The 23,517-nt window shown below is 35.4% G+C and overlaps 1 protein-coding gene across 4 annotated transcripts in view; it reads left to right on the top strand.

Moving 5' to 3' along the window:
* The window catches only part of RPS6KB1 (ribosomal protein S6 kinase B1), a 33,002-nt gene that overhangs the window by 5,428 nt on the left and 4,057 nt on the right, over positions 1-23,517 (top strand). Inside the window, exons 2-15 of one of the 4 annotated variants that reach the window (XR_008916323.1) lie at positions 3,328-3,377; positions 5,950-6,070; positions 7,471-7,539; positions 9,188-9,335; positions 12,681-12,738; positions 14,125-14,252; positions 16,290-16,380; positions 16,568-16,658; positions 17,222-17,329; positions 17,693-17,755; positions 17,922-17,999; positions 20,648-20,755; positions 22,014-22,115; positions 22,857-22,956. Coding sequence is in view for 3 of the 4 variants with exons in the window: in XM_056816481.1 (XP_056672459.1) it covers positions 3,328-3,377; positions 5,950-6,070; positions 7,471-7,539; positions 9,188-9,335; positions 12,681-12,738; positions 14,125-14,252; positions 16,290-16,380; positions 16,568-16,658; positions 17,222-17,329; positions 17,693-17,755; positions 17,922-17,999; positions 20,648-20,755; positions 22,857-22,969 (1,226 nt within the window). In the remaining variant the exon portion in view is untranslated. Of the gene's footprint in view, positions 1-3,327; positions 3,378-5,949; positions 6,071-7,470; positions 7,540-9,187; positions 9,336-12,680; positions 12,739-14,124; positions 14,253-16,289; positions 16,381-16,567; positions 16,659-17,221; positions 17,330-17,692; positions 17,756-17,921; positions 18,000-20,647; positions 20,756-22,013; positions 22,970-23,517 lie in introns of those variants that run through there. The other 3 variants (XM_056816481.1, XM_056816482.1, XM_056816483.1) reach the window with 3 other exon arrangements.

Raw genomic sequence — 23,517 nt, 5'->3', positions numbered from 1 at the left:
ATTGAGATGTCAGATAACTAGTAGGATTACATGCTCCATGGGACGCCAGTGTCACACCATTTAGAATGGGGCAAACTTTTCTGGGTATGTGTGCACTTAGACTTCATTAAGTATTTGTTAATTTTTCCATAGGCAGAAAGACTAAATGAATCTTTCAGAGAGGAACAAATGTAATAGACTAAATTTATGCATTTAAAAATAATAATAGCAGCTGGCATTCATATTAATAATTTAATATTTGTAGAATCATTTGATCCTTACAACAACTCTGTGAGATAGGTGCTCCTGTTATTCCCATTTTACAGAAGAGTAAGGTTGAAAGAGGTTAAAGCGGAGAGAAGTTAAATGACTTTGTCTTGGGTCACACGATGTCTAATGCAGAATTCGAACTCAGTTCTTGCGGATTCCAAGACCTACCCTACCCATTATGCCATCTTACTATCTAAAATGAAATAAAATGAGTATTTTTAGAAAGGAAACAAACCTAATTGAATGCTTTTAATAAATGAAAGGCTCTGTGATAGAGCAGATAGAAAGTTTCAGTCAAGACAACTTGAATTCCAATCCTGCCTCAGATACATCCTGATCATGTGATCCTAGTTACTTTAGCTTTCAGTGCCCATTGCTATTCTTTTTTTTTTAAACCCTTACCTTCCACCTTAGAATCACTACTATGTATTGGTTCTAAGGCAGAAGAGTGATAAGGGCTAGGCATTGGGGATCAAGTGACTTGCCCAGGGTCACATAGCTAGCAAGTGTCTGAGGCTAGATTTGAACCCAGGACTTCTCATCTCTGATCCTGACTCAATCCACTGAGCCACCCAGCTGCCCTCGCCCTTTGCTATTCTGCACTGGTCATGGGAATTTTGTCTTTGGGAAGCTTCCTACATAGATGATGAAATCATGGGTTCAGACTAAAAAGATGACCAGCTGAATTTTTGGTCAATGACTGTAATCTGGAACAATTAATTGAAACTAAGGGAAAGTTCTTCATCAGAGGTTGTAAGAGTTAATGAAAGTACTGGCATTTGCTGTTTGCTATAGGAACATAAAACACGAAAAGACTAGAAATTGAGCAGTTAATGTGGGAATAGATTAATTTGCAGTTTGTTGTATGTTCAGAGCAGTGCCTTAAGATTGTTGCATGAGGCTCTTTTTGAATAGAGTTGAACTTTTTCTCTGAAACTTGGGAGTTCTATGAATAAAACAATCTAGTTTTAAAATCGAGTGGTTAATTTCCTGAGTCTGATTTGAAAATGTAAAAAATTTCTTCAAAGGAGCTATCAACATTTACATTTAATTTCTTGAATTATTACTATGATAAATAATTTTCAGCTTTGATGCCTTTAAGAGTATTTTGAAAAGTGTTTGGTACTTAATTATATGGTAATGTGGTTATTATGTTGGAAATTACCTTCTCATTAATTTATTTTCTTTTAATTGATATTAATTTATAAAATCCTAGTTTATAAATATAGATTGAACTTTTAAATTGTTTAAAAATAAAACTTTTGCAAACAGAAGTCATTCTACTAAGCCAGCTTTAAACAGTGCATTTTATATGGTGTTTGGGAGATAAATTCAGGCTTTGTCAGACAGGAGAAGGCAATTCCAACAGTACAATTATGTAAAACAGGAAAAGTAAGAGATAGTAAATATAATGATGAGGATCACAGTAATTACTCACATTTTCATAGCACTTCACCATGTGAGATTTATAATACCAGTAATATTATTCTTATTAGTGTTGCAGCCCAGATTTAGTGTCACTTTATCGTAGCATGAATTTAAAAAAAGAAAAGAAAGAAAAGGAAGGAAGGAAGAAAAACTACAAAACAGAAATATGGATAAAGAGGTTCATATTGAAAGAAAATTGCCTTTTGTGGGCTATAGTCCTAATTAAGGAATTCTTCCTAAAACTCTGATTTTGAAGCTTAGAGTGTACAGTTACTGGTGGATACTAAGAATGGATGACTTATTTTAAATGTTTCTGGCCTTACATAACGGTAGAAAGTTTAAAACATTTGTGCAGCTGCAGGTGGTAAGACAGGCCCGTCTTGCTCAGGAAATGAAACACAGCCATAGGGCATATCTTGAGTGGAGTGTTGGCTTCAAAGCTATGGTTCTTTGTTAACTACTTTGTGGTCTTCAATTTAGAACTGAATAAAAGTAACATCAGAGAAGAGCAGAATTATGTAATACCAGCTGCATTACTTCTGAAAGATGGTCAGAGTCTTTTGTCTTAAAAGCAACTACGTCACAATAGGTGATTTACTCATAGTTGTGGAGATTAAAAAGTCTTCAAACCAAGGAAGAAAAAATGTGTAAGTAGAAAGAGTGTGAGTTTCTTGTATTGCCCCCACTGATATATGCCTTTGTTTTATTCACATGAGCCCTTATGAGGAAGACCATAATTCTGGCCTATTCACAGTAGTTTCTCGGCCAAACTAAATGGCCAGATTGCATTTGTTTTCCTGGTATTTGATCTCTTAGAAAGAACTATTCCTGTTCTATGGACAATATTCTTTTCCCAAATTGACTCTTTTGCTTTGAAAGCAAAACAAATATATATAGTCAATTAACTGTTTTTTATACAACTGTCAAGAACTATCATGGATTCACGGTTAAATATTAAACCTTTCAAACAATAATCTCAGGTTCATAACCAAGTGGAGTATGTTAAAAATCTACCAAACTCCTAATTGCTTTTAAGCAATTTTGCATTTCCTGGTAGTAATTCTAACATCTATCACTGAGTAATTTTGTAACCTATTATTATCAGATTTGAAATGGACTATTTAGCTCCAGAGCCTTTAGCCATTTGGTCTTTGCAGATATTTGTTTAATTTTGCCCCAATCAGAATTAAAAATAGTGCTGACTACCATATCTTGAAATGGTTGTGCTTATTTTAGTTTGTGACAGGAGAGTCAGTTTCACATAGGAAAAATACACACATTATATCAATTCAGTATTTTCTGTTTGGAATAGAGTGGCTTCAGTTTAAAAAATGCAAAGAATAGGTGGTTTTTGGACAGGTGGGAATCACAAATCCATGCAGTTTCTGAAATAACTTGTTACAAATTACTGAACAGTCTCAAGAAATATCAACTGTTTAAAAAAAAAGTAGAATATCCACAGTAGTACTTGTGTAATTCTCATTATTTAGTTACTTTTCTGTGGCATTTTGATGCCCTACAAACTGTTTCCTGGAAGTTTTATAAATGATCTTGTTCAGTTACTAATAAACTACAGAGAATCTAAGTCTTGGCCAGAAATTATTTTATGGTCCTGGTGTTTAAAATTTTTTTTTAAATCTTATTTTTCAGGGTCAATTAAGTGAAAGTATGGACCATGGAGGAGTTGGACCATATGAAATGTAAGTTTGTTCTAAAAGATTTTCCTAATAGAATGCAGACCTGTGTAGGAAGTAAACTCTTTACTGGTTCCCTGATTCTAATGTCTCAGATATCTAATGATATTTGTAGACTGCCCATTGAATTTAAAAGTTAAATCTGATGATAGTATAGATTAGTACTGAGACAATTTTTGTTTTGTATTATATTATATCATGATATTAATTACTCAGTCTATAAGTCAACATTGTCTTTCATGAATTTTTCTAAGTGAATAATTTTCAATATCCTATATGTCAGCATATTGAACATCTTGCTTAATGATTAGGGAATTATTCCCTTTACACTGTGACCATAACCTCTACAGCTTAGTGCATGGTCTTTGAAAATTCCTTGGGCTGAAAATTCCATCAACCTGGTATTCAAATTAATAAGTCTCTGATTTAGTTATACTAGTTCTCAGATGACAAACATACAGTTCATCACTAGACCTGTGCTCTTAAGTTTTACAAACCTTATAGGGAAAAGCTTGGCATTTATTGGCATGCCCTTTGAGAATTTAGGGCAACTCCATGGCATAGTGCTGCATTAGGTGCTGTTGATCCTATAGCTTAAATTTTTTTAGTCATGTAAGTTACATAGAAAAGTCAAGTACTTTTTGTTGTACATTATGAATGTTATCCTTATATTAAAAGATACGTAATGTCATGTTACTTTTTGGTTAAACTAAAGGTGAACATGTTAGCTAATTGGGTAGTTTATCTCTCCATAAAACTAAGAAGATACATAGTAAAACAAGCATAATAATCTTAACACAAAGAATTCATTTAGATCAGTAGGCAAAATTGACACCTTTTTTAGTGCCCTTATTTCAGACTAACAGCAAATGTTGAAAGATGAATTGTTAAGAAAATGCACTATGTACAGTAGTAAAAGTGATTAGAGCTTTTTTCATTTTATTGGAGTTTTTTTTTTGTTTTGTTTTGTTTATTAAAAACCCTTACCTTCCATGTTGGAATCAATATTGTGTATTGGCTCCAAGGCAGAAGAGTGGTAAGGGCTAAGCAATAGGGGGGTTAAGTGACTTGTCCAGGGTCATATAGCTGGGAAGTGATTGAGGTCAGATTTGAACCTAGGACCTCCCATCTCTAGGCCTGGCTCTCAATTTACTGAGCTACCCAGTTGCCCCCTAATGGAGGTTTTAAAAAGTTTTTTTATTTTTATTCTGAACTTAAACCAGATAAAATGAACATTTCCATATACATTGTAAACAGAAAGGGGAATATTGTGTATGATGCTGTGAATCTCCATCATATAGAGCAGTGGTTCTCAACCTTTCTAATGCCGTGACCCTGCAATACAGTTCCTCATGTTGCAGTGACCCCAAACCAAAAAATTATTTTGGTGGCTACTTCAAAACTGTAATTTTGCTACAGTTATGATTAGGAATGTAAATACCTGATATGCATTATGCATTCTCATTGCTACAAATCAAGAGGTTGAGAACTGCTGATATAGAGCTTCCTTTTCTTTTTAAGCATATGATAAATTCAACATGTACCTTTCCAAACTGTGCTATTCATCTGTCATTACTTCAATGTTCTCTTTTTTTGTAGGAGGTGGGAGTAACCCTCTCTCTTTAAAAGGAAAAAATAAAATAAAATAAACCTGTTACAAATATGTATAGACAAAGCAAAACACACTCCTTCCCATGTTGGCCGTGTCTAAAAATGTACATCTCATTCATTATCACTTTGTTAGGAAGTAATGAGTATGCCTTTTCTTTGACTCTTTACAGTCTGAATTGTTCACTTCATTGATCGGCTTTTTTATGTCTTTCAAAGGTATTTTATATTATGGTATTTTAATATATAAATTATTTTCTCCTGGTTTTGCTTACTTCATTCACATCAGTTCGTATAATTTTTTTTTCTGAAACTGTCTCCTTTATCATTTTTTCTTACACAATTAATATATTCTATTACATTCAGAGACTTTAATTTGCTTAGCTATTCTTTAGTTGATTGTTACTAGGTCTTTGCTATTACAAAAAGATGTTATAAAATGTTCATATATAGGGATCCTTTCCCTCTGTCTGTGATCTCTTTAGGTTATAGCCTTCCTGGTAGTATTTATTGCTGATCAAAGAGTATACACATTTGAGTCAATTTGGGGGGGGGGGGTGAAGTTCCAAATTGTTTTTGGTTGGATATTTTTAGACAGCTTCCAGGATATGTTGCTTGAATTTCCAGATAAGAATGAAATCCAAACTTTGTCTTAAGGTAATGTCAAATTATAAATGTAAATGTTTCTTTTATATCACATGATTAATGAATATTTTCCTACCTGTTTGCTCATTTTTAAGGTATGTGATGCTTATAATAGAAAATGCTTAATAACATCCTCTGTATGTAATTCAGATTGTCATCGTTGGAGTACTTTAATCCGAGCTTCTACATATTTTCTCCTTTAGCTTTCCTCAGAGCATGGATATTTACTTAACGGGATTACATCTCTCTTTTTCTTTCTGAAAATAAAATGGAATCTAATATAAATTTTTGTCAGTTGACTTTTGGTATTGCTTCTTTTCCCCAGTGGCATGGAACATTGTGAAAAATTTGAAATCTCAGAAACCAGTGTGAACAAAGGGCCAGAAAAAATTAGACCAGAATGTTTTGAGCTACTTCGAGTACTTGGTAAAGGAGGCTATGGAAAGGTAGGAAATATTTTGTTAAAGTTACCATATGCCAAATAAAAACTGTCTTCTCACTGAAATGGATAATTTGATCTAAACTGTTGGTTGGAGGCAGAAGAGAGAGCCTCATATTGTTTGAATTGAGGAGTGATAGGAAAATTCTTTTCTAGCTACTCTCACCTTGCAAGGATGTTAACAGTAGGAAATTTTTAGCTTTAAATATCTGATTATTTTAACTACTGCTTAAAAATTATTTAGTTTTTCTAAAGAACCAGCCTCAGAGTCAGAAGACCTAGGTTCAAGTCTTGCCTGCCTGACCCATACCCTGGGGCAAGGCCCTTAATTTCTCAGTTCTCTAGAAGGTAGGGAGAAGGTGATGAACTGTATTGTTAGTTCTGGAGTTATCTGTATCAATGAAATCATAGGTCCAGTTCCTATCACTATTCCTATTTGTTATAATAGGGCTTAAATGAATAATACTTATTCCTATTGACTTCCACATTGTTAAATTCTGAGGCAAAAACAGTAGAACATTTTTTCTAAGCATTCCTAGAAGAGATTTATGAAATATTAGCTGACTTTTTAGTTTTGTATAAATTTCTCTTCAAGCTCTGCTTATAATTTTATTCTAAGCAAATTTTAGGATATTGTATAGTAAAGAAACATTCTGTGCATTTGAAATCCCATTGAAGAGTTTTTCCTACCAGATGGCGACAGACCAAAATAGAAAATGTCAAGTGCTGTATATAAAACTAGAACTTGATCTTCAACCTAGGTAGCATTTTCAAGTGGTCAGTTGCACATAATGTTTTCCTGGCTCTTATTATCTATGATGTCTCCCACAGTCTTAGTGCATTAAAAACAAAACAAAACAATCCAATCCTTACCTTCTATCTTAATAGCAATTTTAGGAAAGAAAAGCATCAAGAGTTAGGCAATCAGGGTTAAGAGACTTGCCCAGGGTCACACAGCTAGGAGGTGTCTGAGGCCACATTTGAACCCAGGTTTGTTCTCCCTTTTCCAGGCCTGGTGCTCTATCCACTGTGCTGCCTAACTTGCCCCTTAGGGCATTAAAAATTTTTTTTTAAATTAAATTTTGTTCATTTAGTTACATGTAGTAGCAATTTTTGGCAATTGTTTTCTGAACTTTTGTGATTCAGATTCTCTCCCCCTTCTCTGAGGTGGTAAATAACTTAAGTTATACCAGTGCTTTCATGCAATCCTTAGTGCATTTTTAAAGTTATTAAAGGTTAAGGCTTAGGGGACATTCTGTATTTATAGTTTATTTACACCCCTGACTTGTTCCTTTTTTATGATTAACAAGTATGAAAATTTGGCACACCGCTTTACCTATCCCTAGTACGATTCAACTTTTGGTTATTCATGATAATCTGTTAAGTTTAACTTTTATGTTTACTTAGGTTTTCCAAGTACGAAAAGTAACAGGAGCAAATACTGGGAAAATATTTGCCATGAAGGTGCTTAAAAAGGTGACTACTTTTTATATTCCATATAACCTTTATTTCCCACCCTTATCAACCTCTTTGAGTGTGCTTTGGGAGGATGTGGTGATAGTGGGAGTTCCCCCTAAAGAAGCAGACTAATTATTTGGTGCCTACTATATCCCAAACATAGTGCTTAGAGCCGAAAATACAAAGCTAAAAATGACGTAGTGTTTATCTTCAAAGAGCTTATCTTCAAAGAGCTTAAATTGTCCTGAATGTATCATTCAGTTTTTCCATCTCCCTATTGGCAGTGAAGTGAGGAATAAAACATGTAGAAGAATAGCAGAATGTAAAGTATGGAGCTCCAAAGTATTCCAGGATTATGTGAGAAAGGAAAGATCACTTAAAATTTTTTGTCAGATTTGGAGGAAGGAGCAGAAAGGAGCCAAACAAAAGACTCTGTGGTAGAAAGGACAATTAAATTAGTTGATCTTTGAAGGAAAATAAAAGATTTTGGAAAGGAATTACATTTCAAACACAGAAGACTACCTTAGCCTGTGTAAAAGTGGAGTTAGGAGTTGACATGTCAAGTTTGAGAAACTGCTAGCAGTCCAGTTTGGCTGTAATGTAGAGCATGTGAAAAGGAATAATGTTAAATACGATTGGAAAGTTAGAGACTCTCATGTATAGAGGCGGGAGCCTTGTGTGGTTCCCCAACAAGACTATATACAATCACTAAGCTAGAACAAGTAAAAAAGTGCCTTTATCTCTGCTTGTTTGATGTTCTTGTCAGTAGGCTTTTCAGTAGGGTACTTGGGGCTTACTGATTCTTCCCTTTAAGGAAGTATATAAGTAACTCAGTGATCTGAATGTTAAAAAACATGATTCTTAGCTTACAGTTGATTTATAGATCTTATCAAATTTAAGTTTATTGAACCTTAATTTCTGTAAAATAGGATTCATACTTTCCATTTGTCGTTTCCTTTGTAATCTTTTGAGAATTAACAAATTTATCAAAATTACTGAATTTTGAAGTAGAAAATTTAATATTTGTCTAGGAAATATCTCAGTGAAAGTCCTGGCTTTGGTTGGTGAATCACTGTTTTAGAATGAGAGGCTTCTATTTATTTATTTACTAATTTATTACAAATTACTTGTTATAACAAGTTTCTACAGAGGTTTTCCTAAGTTATATTATTGAACTTATCTCTGTTCCTCTTCCCAGTGCTGGCAGGCAATTTGATCTGGGTTATACATGTGTTATCATGTAAAACATTTCCATATTGTTCAGAATGAGAAGCTTCTAAACAAATTTTGACCAAACTATATCCTGAGCTATATTGTCATTTCTGAGTGCTATGGAAAGAATTTTGGGGGTTAGAATAGGCTACACACTCATTGACCTTTTAAAATCTCAGAGCCAGGATTGGGGATGATCAAAAATAATGGACTCAGTACTAGTGGCACATCATTCTCAGAATATCAGTTTGGGCGGGCTAGGCAACAATATGGGTTATCATCAACCTTACAGCATGACCCTGGTATGATGAACTTTCCTGGCATACTATGTGTGGGTAATGGTGAAAATAGTTCACTCCATCAGTATTTGCTGATTTTGATAATATAAAATGTATGTCGAGTACAAATATGTCTGACATAAATGCTTCAATTGTTTTGTTCTCTCTTCTTTTAGGCTATGATAGTAAGAAATGCAAAAGATACAGCTCATACAAAAGCAGAACGAAACATCCTAGAGGAAGTAAAGCATCCCTTCATTGTGGACCTAATTTATGCCTTTCAGACTGGTGGAAAACTCTACCTCATTCTGGAGTATCTCAGTGGTCAGTATGCACTATTTATATTCCTTTATTCCTAATCCTTCTGGAAATCAGGTCATGAACATTATACAAAAGATACTATTGTTTTTCTATTAATAAAGTTAAGCAAAAGATATAATTTAGGTAAATTAAATGAATGCTTTTTCAATTCAGCTAATTAGGTGCCTCCTACGTACAAGGTACTGTGCTATGTGTTGGGGGCATAAAAATGACACACTTGCAGTCTTGAATTTATAGCCAACTAGAAGTTATATGATATATACACAGTTACATAAATTACAAGGTAAAGTGTGATAGGGGCACAGCAGAGACTTAAATGGTGTGCTTTGGGAAATGTCCAGGAGGGAGAAAATCAGTTTCAGCTGGGGAATCACAGAGGAGGTGGCACCTGTACTCTTGCTTTAAAGCAAAAGAGAGATTGACAGGTGGAGGCGAAAAGGAAGTGCATCACATGTGTGCTAGAATCTATACCAGGACACAGAGGCAGGAGATGGTACATCAAATTTGGGTAGCAGCTACTAGTCCAGTTTGGTGGCATCTTCAGTCTTAGCAAAGTAGGAGATAAACTAATCTGCTTTAAAAAAAAAAAGAGCAGGATTTAAATTGGGGGCTAGAAGAATAGCCAGTGTGAGAAAGAGGATAGGGAAGTTATGAATGACAAATAAAAGGATTTGCCATTTTTCAGTGAGAGTTCAGATGAGTGAAAAGTAGTGTAAGCCAGTCACCACAACACATGGATTCCTTCAGTAATTTGGCTTTTGAGTCAGAGCAAAGAAGGCAGATGGCAGGGGTTACCCAGAGTTGAAGATTACAAGGATGTGAGATTAAGAGACAGTGGGACAATACCTTGTGGAACATTACATTCAATTTATAACATTTTGTTCATAACTAGCATTTTAAATTGTGAATGAAATGGCACATTGACAAAAAAGTAGTTAAAAACTGATTAAGAATTGTTACTTGGAGCTATGTACAAAGGAACATTTAATGGCTAAAATGAGTCTCAACTTTAAACTTTTTATCTTAAATCTTTTTCTGGTCTCATGGTAGTTACTTGTACAGTGAGGTAATAAAAATTTAACCTTATGTACTGAGACTTAGGATACTTTGGTACAAATAAAAGTTAAAAATGCTCTCTACAATCCTGAATTTTTAGAGAAAATTGAATGATGGGAATGAATATGACTGTCAGTAGATTTGTAATTGCCTCTCTCAGCAAACATTTATGCAGCACCTATATGGCAAGCATAGTGAGTCAGCAATATGTTGTAGTGGATAGAGCTGGCCTTGGAGATCGGAGGTTCCTCATCTTGCCTTTGATGCATTCCTCAGTGTCCCAGGCCACTCTCAGTCTTGCCTTCTGCATTGGTTGCTGGAATTTTCAAGTGCTTTATACCAGTGAATCATTAGACCAGGGTTGGGGTTATTGATACCATAATGAAACAGCTCTTGCCTTCAGGAGATTACATTGTATCCAGAGAGACAACATGATGTGCATATATAAATATATACAAAATAGATAGAAGATCAATTGTTGAGGATGCTCTGGTACCTAGAAGAATCAGAAAGGGCCAAAATAGAAACTGTTTGAGCTAAGCCTTAAAAGGAACTAGGGATTCCAAGAGGAATCTGGTGAGGAGGTAGAACATTCCAGGCATGAACATTCCATATCCTGGGCAGATCCAGAGATGGAATGCTCTGCGTGAGGTACAGCAAGAAGGCCAGTTTGGTTGGAATGTGGAGTATGCGATGGGGAAGTATAATAAGATCAAAAGGGTAGTAATGTATATAATAAGGCAGAAAAGAACCATGTTGTGAGGGGCTTTGAATACTAAACAAGTAATGGAGAGCCTCTAGCATTTGAAGAACATAGTCATACCTGTGCTTTATGAATAGCATCTTGGTGGCTTTGGAGGATGTATTGGAAAGGGGGGGAGACATGGAGCAGTGAGACAAAATAGGGACCAATTGTAATAGTTCCGACAACTGATGATGAGGCCTGACCTAGGATAGTAGACATAGGAATAGAAAGAATTGCAACTGATTAGATATGTAGGGTCAGAAAGAGTAAAAAGGTTAAAGATCAACTTCAAGGTTGTGAATTGAATGCCTAGAAAGAAGCAAAAAAATTTGAAAGAGGAATGGATTTAGGGAAAGAGAAAGGGGCAGAAAGATAATTGATTCATTTTTTGATATGGCCACATGATTTTATGATTCTTATTGCATATTTAGTTTGAAATTTTTCTTTCTTTTTTTTTAGTAAATCTTTGCTTTCCAATATTAAGTATTGGTTGCAAGGCAGAAGCGCTAGGCAATTGGTGTTAAGTGACTTGCCCTGGATCACACAGCTTGGAAGTGTCTGAGGTCAGATTTGAACCTATGACTTCCTATTTCTAGACCTGGTTTTCAATCCATTGAGCTGCCTAGCTGCCCTCAATATGAAATTTCTAATAGGAAATTGCTAATGGGACTCAGTAGAAAGACTAGGGCCATGGATATATAAATCTGAGAATCATCTACATAGAGATAATTGAAACCATAGGAACTGATAAGGTCGCCCTAAAAGAAAAGTATACATATTTCTAAAGAAGAAGGTCCAGAACAGACCTTTGGAATATAGCCACAAAGAGCAAGGTATATGAATCATGATCTAGCAAAGGAACAAGAAGGGCAGTAAAGAGGAAAAAGAGAGAATTGTGTCACTAAAACTCAGAGGAGACCTAGGAGGGAGGGGACAAATGACAGTGACATATGCTTCAGAAAAGTCTGGCAGGATGAAGGTAATGAAAAGGCCATAAAATTCGGCAATTAAGAAATAACTGCCAACTTTGGAAAGAGCTGTTCTGATGGAGTGCTTAGGTTGGAAGCCAGATTGGAAGGGGTTGAGAAGTGAGATAAAATGAATAATTTGGGTATACCTATTATTTGCTATGGGACATTTATTTCATGGTATCCCCTTCCTAGGCAAAAATTTTGTGTGACTTTTTCCCATTCATTTGTTTATTTCTGGAGGGTCTCTGTCAGGTTTTTTTTTTTTTTTTGGTAGGTTGGTTTTGGGGGGGGAGATTTTTTTTATATGGGCCCAGAGGATTTAGTCACTTAGTATTTGATATGGCTAGTATACTACATCTCTTATTGTGAATAAATTTTACTGGGGCTTAAGGCTTTACTTCATCTGAGATCTTTACAAATATGTAATTTGTAATATAAAACCTAGGATTTCAAGTCAGATCTTCATTTTAGTTTTGAAGCCAACATTTTTGTTATCATCTAAACAAGAATATTGAGTTTAAAAGGAGAGGCCAGAAATGGAGATTTTTTTCAAATATTCTTTTCATCTTTCTATAGGAGGAGAATTATTTATGCAGTTAGAAAGAGAGGGAATATTTATGGAAGATACAGCGTGGTAAGTGAAATTTTCATGGTTTTGTAGTTTTAGATCATTAATAAAATTAAAAAAATAGATACCTTTCTCTGTGGACACCCAGATGTGCAGAGGCTCTTTACATATGAATTCCTCATTCACTGGCAAATTTGAAGTTTCAATCTGACGGTACTCCACATCCTGGGTAGAGTGCTTTATTACCTAGTGGCCAGCCTTCTGAAAGTGAGCCTTTCAATTAGCTGGCTGGTCCTCAGATGAAAGGCACATAGTGTATCATTACATCAATACTTGAAGGTTTTTTTAGCCCCTTATACCTTTGAGAATCTTATGGTCACTTCCATATCAGGAGGAGATGGGTATCAAACTAGGTATTAATACTATATTGGAACTGAAAAGTTGCACATCCTCCAATGAAATCACCCTATTGGGGAATAGTGATTGTTTTTCTATATAATAATTGAACATCAAACAAAATTTAAATTTATGGCCCTAATTACCAAACTTCATTCCATTATTTAATTTTAGGCTTTTTCTAACAGAAACAGCATTTAAGAATTCTCTAAAGCAGTGATGGTGAGCCTTTTAGAGACTGTTCCAAGCCCCACCCCACCCTTAGAGACCATGTGCTGTGCCTGGCTCCCCACGGAGTGCCCAGTGTACCCTGCTCTTCCCCCCCTTACCCCACATAGGAGAGGGAGAAAGTTCTCCCATTGGGCTGTTGGACAGAGGGATGGATGATACAAAATGTCAGGCATGATGGAGAGGTGGAAGGGAGATGCTCTGCCCAAGTTCCTCTGCCTTTCTAGTAACAAACTAGGTGGTGGGTGGTGGGTAGGGAAGGCAGCGCACGTGCCCAAAGAAAGCACTCTGTGCTATAGGTTTGCCATCATTGCCCTAAGCCCTAGTGTAATCTGTTAGTGGTCTTGGGGGTTTCCAAATTGTCTCAGGCTTTCAATAACTATGCTGCAGGATTAACAGCATTGTGCTCAAGCCAGTCCTGTACTATATTAAGCTTTTCCAATGCAGAGAGGGTTGATTTAACCTTTTATTCTATGGAAGTGGATGAATTTGAATATTACTCAGTTGTGGGCTGGCTGGCTCCAAATGGACCTTAACTCAGTAACGAAATAGTAGCAAAATAAAATTTGACCAATGGGAGAGAGATTGGTTTGAGACTTTTTTTGAAATTGTAGTGGTATATTAAAGCAAGTTAACTTTTGATAGTTTTACTTTATAATGCTCATTAGCAAAAAACTAGGCTATTTTAAATTTTCCCTAATAATTTATTCATGTATGTCTAATGAGTCTTTTAAAAGAATTGTTATTCCATGCTTAACTGTTTTCAGTATATAAGTTGATTTTGGGGAGGCTAGTATTTTTAATTATGTCAAATCACTTTTGTTCCAGCTTTTACTTGGCAGAAATCTCCATGGCTTTGGGGCATTTACATCAAAAAGGGATCATCTACAGAGACCTGAAGCCGGAAAATATCATGCTTAATCACCAAGGTGGAGATAACAGTAAACAATTCTATAGTAAATAATCATCTTAAAATCCTCTACCTAGGTCACAAATATTTTTAAAGTCACCATATTCGTTGCACTAAATGTTCTCTCCAAATTTCATGGCACCAAAATATTTATTGGCATTTACTTAGTTACTTTTTGATTGATGGGAATGACAGATGTTCAACATTCCTAGTCAGGGCAGTGATTCCTTTAATAACACTTAAAGAAGTATCATTTATTTCCTTGCTTTTATTTCATCTCTCTGCAGGGAAATTCTTACTACATAGTAGTGCTTTAAGTAAAGAACTATAAAAATCAAACCCAACAGCTAATTTTTTTCTTTTAAAGTTCTATTTTAAAACTCTAGGGGAAAAATTAGTGACACTGCATGTTTCCAATCCTTTTGCTTGTCAGAATTAAGGGCAGCCATATGTTCCTATAGACAGATGGCTCCCAGTATGATCTCAGAGGTGACCAGTCCAACCTTTTCCTTAACAAGAATCCTCCCTACAGCATACCCGACTAATGAGGCTTTCTTATATATTATGTTTTCCTGTATGTCCATTAAATCAATACTGGCTGATCCTTATACTTTGAACTATATCTTATTTTTAAAATAATTTCAAAAACTAGTATTTGAGAATTAGAATCCAATTCCTAATCATTAGTTATGAGCACCTTTGTTCAGATCTAGAACCTCAATTCTGTTGGTAGCACTGTCACTCCAATTTTTGGCAATGTTGGTATTATTAAAAATATACTTTTCTTTTCCATTTCATGTGCAAGATTATTGTTTTTAAGTTTCTGCTTTATGAGTAGTCACTCCAGAACCATGTTACTGAAGAAAAATTGACTTTTTACATAGGATTAGGAGGAGGGAGGGATGGGTCACAAAATATGTGGTTGCTATTATTAAGTTTCTATGGAAACTGGGTAGTCTGAAGTATCCGTAACTCATTATTAGTATTAGTATTATTAGTAAGCTGTGGTAGAATTCTTGAATAGGAAATGCAGTGAAATGACTCTTTGGATACTAAGGCCAGTATCATAAAATAAAAGATGAACCATGTGCCTTTCTATGAAGACATTTGTTTTCAATTGCTTAAAATGTTCTCTGAATCTCTTTAAGTTCATTTTCTCTTGGGCATGGAATCTATTTGCCTATGTGTGTTTCAATTCCTGTTTATTTTTGTGTGCATGAATATCTATTTAAGCCATGGTTCTGAATTCCAAGGCAAATGACAAGATTAACCACTTAGGCTAATCTTTTTTACATTAGTCTTCACATGTTGGTGAAATATCATTTTTCCTATTTTGAATATATGGTGAACTCACACACCACATCAGCTTTAACCTGTTTTTTCCCAGTCATATCTAAGGAATAGGAAGTAAATTAGAATAGCTGAGGATTTCTAATGATATAAGTAAAAGAAAGTCCCGAGATGAAAGTGCCCATTAGTGTGAGAGTTCTTCTAGTACTGAGAGTCTCTACTATGTAGAGGTTTTATTTATCTCCATTAATGGGTAAATGACAAGATACGCCTAATCTGTTTGTTGCCATAAATAAGGCATTTATTTATAAGCTTTTGAGCCCCTATTCTTTGTTATTCCGTTATGTATTTGTATATTGCTGCATTTCTATGTAAAAGAGGCTGGAAATCTGCTTCAATCTTTATATGTAAACTAGATCCTTTAACCAATTAATGAGAAGCATCTTCAACCTAGGATGGTCCCTTCAATGGATGATAATGTATTCTAGGTGAGTCATAATGGGAGCCATGCATGGACATCCACTTCTTCCTGACCTGTTATTCCCTGATTCCACCTTGGTGGCAGAAAATGTCTGCTTACCCACTTCATATTTTGACATTCCAATTTTATGAGTAGACAAAAGATAGAGTTAAATTCATAATACCTGCTTTTTATTGGGTACTTAGAAACAGTTGAATAAGAAAAAGTTAAATGTAGAAGGGCTCTAAACAGATTGTTTCTGTGTAATGTTTTTGTTTCTTTTATATATACTTACAGTTCTCAGAATAACCTCATTATCATCTTTCATTTCAGGTCATGTGAAATTGACAGACTTTGGACTATGCAAAGAATCTATTCATGATGGAACAGTTACACACACGTTCTGTGGAACAATAGAATACATGTGAGCTGCATGTTGAAAGCAATATAAGTCTGGTCTGGGGGTAATAGCTACATTTTTCCTGCTTTAATAGTTTACAATGTTTACTTATTAGTGAAATTCTTAATTTCAGATATAGTTTTTTTAAATGCTAATTAACTTGAAGGATCGCCTACCAAGTATTTTTATGTGGGATTTTTTTTCATTATAGGGCCCCTGAAATCTTGATGAGAAGTGGCCATAATCGTGCTGTGGACTGGTGGAGTTTGGGGGCATTAATGTATGACATGCTGACTGGAGCAGTAGGTGCACAGTTAAAGATTGCATGCTTTTCATCTCATGGCGGGTAGTTGTTGAATCACAGTGATGGACCTTCTGTGAAGAGGAAGCATATTTAAATAGAAGTTACCATTATAGTATGGATTTAAGCTGTTTTCAAAGCAAATCCCCAGAAATCTATTGGAAAGAAACAATACTTTATAAAATTTCTTTTAGCTCCATTTTCTCATTTGATTCTTAGAACAACTCTGTGAAAAAGACAGGGCTAGGTGGAGAAACAAGCCAAGAGCTTATGTGACTTATTCAAGACTGCCTAGCAAGTTAATGACAGTGCCTGGGTTAGAATCTAGATCTGTTTAGTCCAGTGACCTTTATGCTATATCATGGTATTTTTAAAATATACATATATTTAGAAATCAGCTTATTTCTCGGCATGAAAACTGTTATGTTCATGCATATTATCATATAATTGACCATAATGTTTAATGAAAACATAACAATTTGTAAAACTATCTTTTTTAATCCTTTGTAAGGTTTTTTCTTGTTATATTTTTTACCCTAACTGATCTTCTATTCTTCTTTTTAGCCCCCATTTACTGGGGAGAACAGAAAGAAGACAATTGACAAAATTCTCAAATGTAAACTTAATTTGCCTCCCTACCTCACACAAGAAGCCAGAGATCTGCTTAAAAAGGTAGATTTTCTTCAAATATACACATACCTTCATGTATATTCTTATACAAGAATGAACACGAAACATCTGTCCTTGGCTTAAGACAGACAAGTAGGATTGTGCTTTAATCCGTTTTAACTGATGTGTAATACAGATGTTTTGAGAAATAAAATGGCCATGGAGATGGGACTGACAGCTGTCCTTTTGTTCAAGGTAAAATCCTGATGTATTTGATCAAAAACTCATTTTTCTTTTCCCCCAATAATATCCAGGAATAATTACCCCCAAATAGATACTATAACTTTAATAAATAAGTTTCAACAAAAGTTCCTAAGAGTCATCTGTTTCAAAATATTCATTTGTTTTTCTTTTTTTTCCTCAAAGCTGCTAAAAAGAAATGCTGCTTCACGTCTTGGAGCTGGTCCTGGGGATGCTGGAGAAGTTCAGGTAAGAATTGACATGTTGGAGTCTCAGTAAGATACTTTTCAAAATTTTAAAGTGAGGGAGGTAGAAATGTTAACTATACTTGGAAGCCTGAATCATATAGTAAGTTGTAAATTTTATTAAACCTATGTGGGCTATTCCTAGTCAGTTATTTCTCTATTTTTCTTAGGCTCATCCTTTCTTCAGACACATTAACTGGGAAGAACTTCTGGCTCGGAAGGTGGAGCCCCCTTTTAAACCTCTTTTGGTATGTCATGAACAAAAACATTTTGGAGAATCCAACCTTTATTTTTGTTGAAAAGAATGATGCATTTCCAAAATCTAAGAATTATTGTCAGTTCCTAGGTATCATGTTATTAACTCTAGATAGACTTAACTTATTCTTTCCTCTCTTGGAAAATGTCATTTTGTAACTGCTTTCCAAGAACTGCTGCCAGTAGTGAATACTTTTTTTGTATAAAATAAATGTTGCTTAGAAACTTTTACTGATCAATTCATTATACTGAAAATTCTTTCCTTGTTTTTCAAAGCCTTTTTCAGTCTTAATCATTGGCAGCCTTTCTCCTTAAAATAACTAATGAGCAGGTGAACTATTATGCATCAGGGTTTTACTGCCATTGAATCTAGAAATTATGTAGAGTTCAAAGATAGAGCACAGATTGGTCTATTTTAAACGAATCATCTTGGTTTTTCTGCCCACAAGGAAATTTTGTAATTCTAGTGCTATGACTTGCTATTATTTTTATTTTTTAAAAAACACTTACCTTTCATCTTAGAATCAATACTGTGTATTGGTTCCAAGGCAGAAGAGTAGTAAGGGCTAGGCAAAGGGGGTCAAGTGACTTACCCAGGACCTCCCCTCTCTAGGCCTGGCTCTCAAACCACTGAGCCACCCAGCTGCCCCCCTATAACTTGCTTTTTAAAAAAGTTATTTTTGCTGTCACAAGGTCCTAGTAAAAATCTAGTTGGGGCTGATTAGATATACTTGAGAATGATTAGGTAGTTGGATAAATGTACTTACCCAAAACAGAATATTTTGTTATTTGAGAAGTTTAAAGGCAGATGAAGCTGGATAAGAAATCAAGAGAATAATGTGTTCTAGTCATTATACTGTTACAAACTTCTTGTATGGCCTTGACAAGTCATTTTGAATCTTGGCTTCTTCATCTGTCAAATGATGGATTTGGACTAAACTGACCTAAAACTACTTTTAGCCCTATTGGTTTGATCTGTATAATTGGCTATCCCTGGAACAACAACTTTTCAAGTTTGTTGTCATTTTATGTCAGTAGTTAGGTTAGCTTGTTCAACAATCAGCTAGTTCCCACATTTAATCATTATTAGTTCTAGCCTGATCTCTCTCCTGAGCTCCAGGCTATAAATTGTCTTTTGGACATCTCAAATTAGATGTCATGTGGATCTTTCAAACTCAACATATTCAAAAGATAGCCCATTTTTTTCCCCCAAAACCTTTGCTATTGAGGACCATCATAGTTCCAGTGATCCAATGCCACAACATTAGTGTTATTTTCTGTTCCTCTTTCATACTCATTCAACATATCCAGTCTTTTGCCAAATCTTGTTCTTTGTCTCTTTGTATTTCTTTCGTATATTCTCTTCTTGCTACTCAAATAACCCCTGCCATAATTCAAGCCCTCATCACTTCTTACCTGGACTATTGCAATAACTTCTTTTTTTTAAACCCTTGCCTACTGTCTTAGATTCCAAGTATTGGTTCCAAGGTAGAAGAGTGGTAAAGGTTAGGCAGTTGTAGTTAAGTAACTTACCCAGGATCACACAGCTAGAAAGTCTCTGGGGCTAGATTTGAACCCAGAACTTCCTGTCTCCAAGCCTGGCTTTATCCACTAATACACCTAGCTGCTCCTGCAATAGCTTCTGAATTCATTGTTCTGCCATAAGTCTTCCCATTCACTAATATAACCTCTACTTATCCATGAAAGTGATCTTCCTAAAGAACAGGTCTAGCCATATTAGTTCCTTAGTAAACTCTAGTGGCTCCCTTCTAATTTTGGATCAAATTTAAATCCTCTGTTTGGTTTTTAAGTCCCTTCATTACCTAGTCCCTTCCTAACTTTCCTGTTTCATTTACTTTAAACCCCTTCATAAATTATGCTCCAGCAACACTGGTCTTCTTGCTGTTCCTTGAATACTATATTCCTATCTCTGTTATTCCATGCTTTTCTCACTGGCTGTCTTCCATACTTGGAATGCTCTATCTCTTTACCTTTGCCTTCTGGCTTTCCTAGCTTCCTTCAGGATAATTCAAATCCCATTGTCTACAGGAGGGGACACAGACAGACAGACAGACACACACACACAATTATTATTAATAGTTATTTGCATGTTTTCTCCCCAATTAGAATAAGAACTCTTTGAAGACCAGAATCAAGTTAAAGATTCTTTTCTTGAACAAGTGCCTTGGCATTCAGGAAATTAATGAATTATTAATGAATGCTTTGTTGACTAACTTTAATAAATGTAGGACTCCAATATCTGGTTTTAAGCACTTCAGCCAATATGTCTGGGTAAATAATTCATTTTAGTAAACTTGTGGAACACCTGCCGTGTGTAAAATACTTGAGTCTTGGGGATACAAAGATAGAGAAAAACAATGCAACAATGAGCATAAATTCTATTGGATTGTGATATGCAAGGTTCTAAAAATTGTCAGCCATTTAACAGGTCATTGACTAATTTGCAGTTCTTAAAATATTTTGTGGGTTTTTTTGGTTCTAAGCTTCCATTTTCAGTGTGTTAAGAGTCAGCAAGTCTTAAAGTCAGAAGGTGTGGGATGAGCCTCATTCAGAAGTTTCACAGATGGGTACAAAATTTTTTGATACTTTAATATGGCCTTTTCATTTTATTTTTGTAAAGCAATCTGAAGAGGATGTGAGCCAGTTTGATTCAAAGTTTACACGGCAGACACCTGTTGACAGCCCAGATGATTCAACTCTCAGTGAAAGTGCCAACCAGGTTTTTCTGGTAAGAAAGGATTTTCATGCATCTCTAGGAAATACAAAAATTGAGAGTGCCCCTTAACAAAAAGTCAATTTGAGTGTTTTTCTTGTCCTAAGGCACTCATGTAAAGATTTTGAGAGATTCTTTTTAGAAATTTTCCCTATATGGTACATTTGAACTCAGAAAAATGATCTTTAATCCAATACTGTAGCAGATAGGAGAGTTTAGAAACCATTGTGCCAGCAGCATGCTTTTCATGGCTAGGTTATTGATTTGCTTCTAACTGGAGAGTGAAGATGATATACTGCTTAGGGAACAGAGAATGCTATTTTGCAGCTTCCCATCTGTGGATTGGGGGTAGGGGATTGGTGGTATTTAGAGAAAGGGAATGATAAAAAAAAAATCTCATATATACACTTTAATCTCAGAAACAGACTGCAGTGTTGTGTTGTATCCTTTATACATTTGCTAGAGAATTTTGATTTTTCTGAAGATCTATCTCATTTCTTAACCATATTTTACCCATGTTTACCCACTATCTGGGGGTGGAGGGGTGGAGGAGGAAAGTAAAAGCCATGAGATTAAGAAGTGTTTTTAAAAAATTAATTCTGGATCTGGTGTGGCGCTAAACTCTAAATTTTACCAAAAAGTGTAGTTGAATAAAAGGGTGCCTTTTAGGAAATGTTTATCACTTAGATAATATTTTTTTCTTTTGTTTGCTACAAAAAAATGAAAATGCTTCATTTGCTTCTCAGAAATTGGCTTACCCAAAATACCTTTCCCTTCAATGGTGTAGGATAGTGTTTCACCTAGAGTAGTAGTTCCCATTAATAGACAGCATCTGGAAATATCCTATTTAAGGATGGGGAGAAATCAAAAGTGGTAAAGGTGAATTTTACACAGATTACATTAGTCTCTGGCTGAGATCTTTGTTTCCTCTCCAGTAGTAAAAATTTAAATGACTGAATTCAATCCATTTCAATGGAAATTTATTATTGTATTGACTAATTCTTTATCATTACACTTTTTTTTCTTGTACTTGATATTAATGGACCAGATTGTTCCTCTTACTTATCCAGAGGTCAGCCTTCGAGCAATCTCAAGCCTCTGGGACACAGCCCCAAACCTGGAAGTATGAGGAAAAAGGCCTTTGAGCTCCAGAAGTAGTGGTCGCAAAGCACTTCCACTAAAAACGTCATGTATTTTGTCTTACTATTATTAGTAAGGCCTAAATGATATTTAACACATAATTCTCAACCAGCTTGATTATCTGGTTTCCCAGCCTACAGCAGATTAGAAGCAGCAATTTAGAAGTGGGATGGAGGTGGGGCTGTTAACTGCTGTCTCAGTGTGCCTGCCTGAGAAGTGACAGTCTGACAGTGAGGTAAGAGACAGAAAAACTCAAAAAGAAGACACAGAATTCTGTATTATTATGTACTACAACAATAACTGTTCATAGTGATGACTTGAAGTCATCAAGAAAAAGCTAAATTGTGTTTGTCCTTGGTTTAAGAAGGCAGGCAAGTGTACAACCAACAAATTTTAGAAAGATTTTCATTAAAATTATTTTTAGTTTTGGCACTTGAATGGGTAAGTTTCACTTAAATATAGAAAACTTCATTTATGTGAAACTTCATTTTCCTATGATGCCAGATGAAGCAGGTGCATGTATTGTGATCCAGGACTTACAAGTCAGAACACCATTGATGTATGACTTGCCCATAAGAGACTGTTCAGAGCATATTGGTTTAAATTCCTTTAAAAAAATATTTGAGTGGAAACATGAATATCATTTACATCTGTCTCAATGCTTAACCATGCTGTAGAGTACATGTTTTCTTTGCTTTTCTGCCCCTTGAGGTGCAACAGGGTTTTTGTTTTCTGGATATTAGAAATCTGATATGGTTTCAGTAGAAACCTGTTTTCTTGAGGCATGTTTTTAAGGAGAGAGGTCTGGGAGGAGGTTGGCAAATATGAAAGTAGGATCTGGAAAGGGTGGGAGACTGTATAGGTTGGCGATTTTGATACACCTGTTTGGTATGTAAGATTAAATAACTTAGGTTTTCTTAATGTGCATGTAAGGAAGTATTATTTTTCATCACAGGACTATTGCTGTGTTTTTCAGGGTTTTACATATGTGGCTCCATCTGTACTTGAAAGTGTGAAAGAGAAATTTTCATTTGAACCAAAAATCCGATCACCTCGAAGATTCATTGGCAGCCCTCGGACACCTGTCAGGTATTTATTTGCCTGCTTAGTATGGTATTCTGGCTTATTTTTTCCATAGGAGAAGTGGATAGGCTTTCAGATTCTCCTTTTAAAATGAGCTGAAGGGGGCAGCTCGGTAGTTCAGTGGATTGAGAGCCAGGCCTAGAGACGGGAGGTCCTGGGTTCAAATCTGGCCTCAGACACTTCCCAGCTGTGTGACCCTGGACAAGTCACTTGACCCCCATTGCCTAGCCCTTACCACTCTTCTGCCTTAGAGCCAATACACAGTATTGACTCCAAGACAGAAGGTAAGGGTTAAAAAAAAATGATAGTGCTTTCAGGTTTGCAAAGTTACTTAATTTTCTGCTCTGCCCTTCCACTCAGATGATTTAATGCAGCATCTTTTCTGTTCTTCATGGTGCAAATGATATGTAGAAGAGAGTAGTACATTTTCCTTTCTGCATGAAAGCCGGTCTTGCTATATATAGTGTATCAAAAGGAATGACCTTAGTCTCATTTTCCATGTTTGGTACTAATATACAATGAGATGAAGCTTCTACAGTACCACTTCATTTATT

Source organism: Monodelphis domestica, chromosome 2 (genome assembly GCF_027887165.1).
Source record: "Monodelphis domestica isolate mMonDom1 chromosome 2, mMonDom1.pri, whole genome shotgun sequence".
NCBI classification, from domain to species: Eukaryota; Metazoa; Chordata; class Mammalia; order Didelphimorphia; family Didelphidae; genus Monodelphis; species Monodelphis domestica.
The sequence above is the reverse complement of the archived record's forward strand: the minus strand, read 5'-3'. Positions and strand labels throughout refer to the sequence as shown.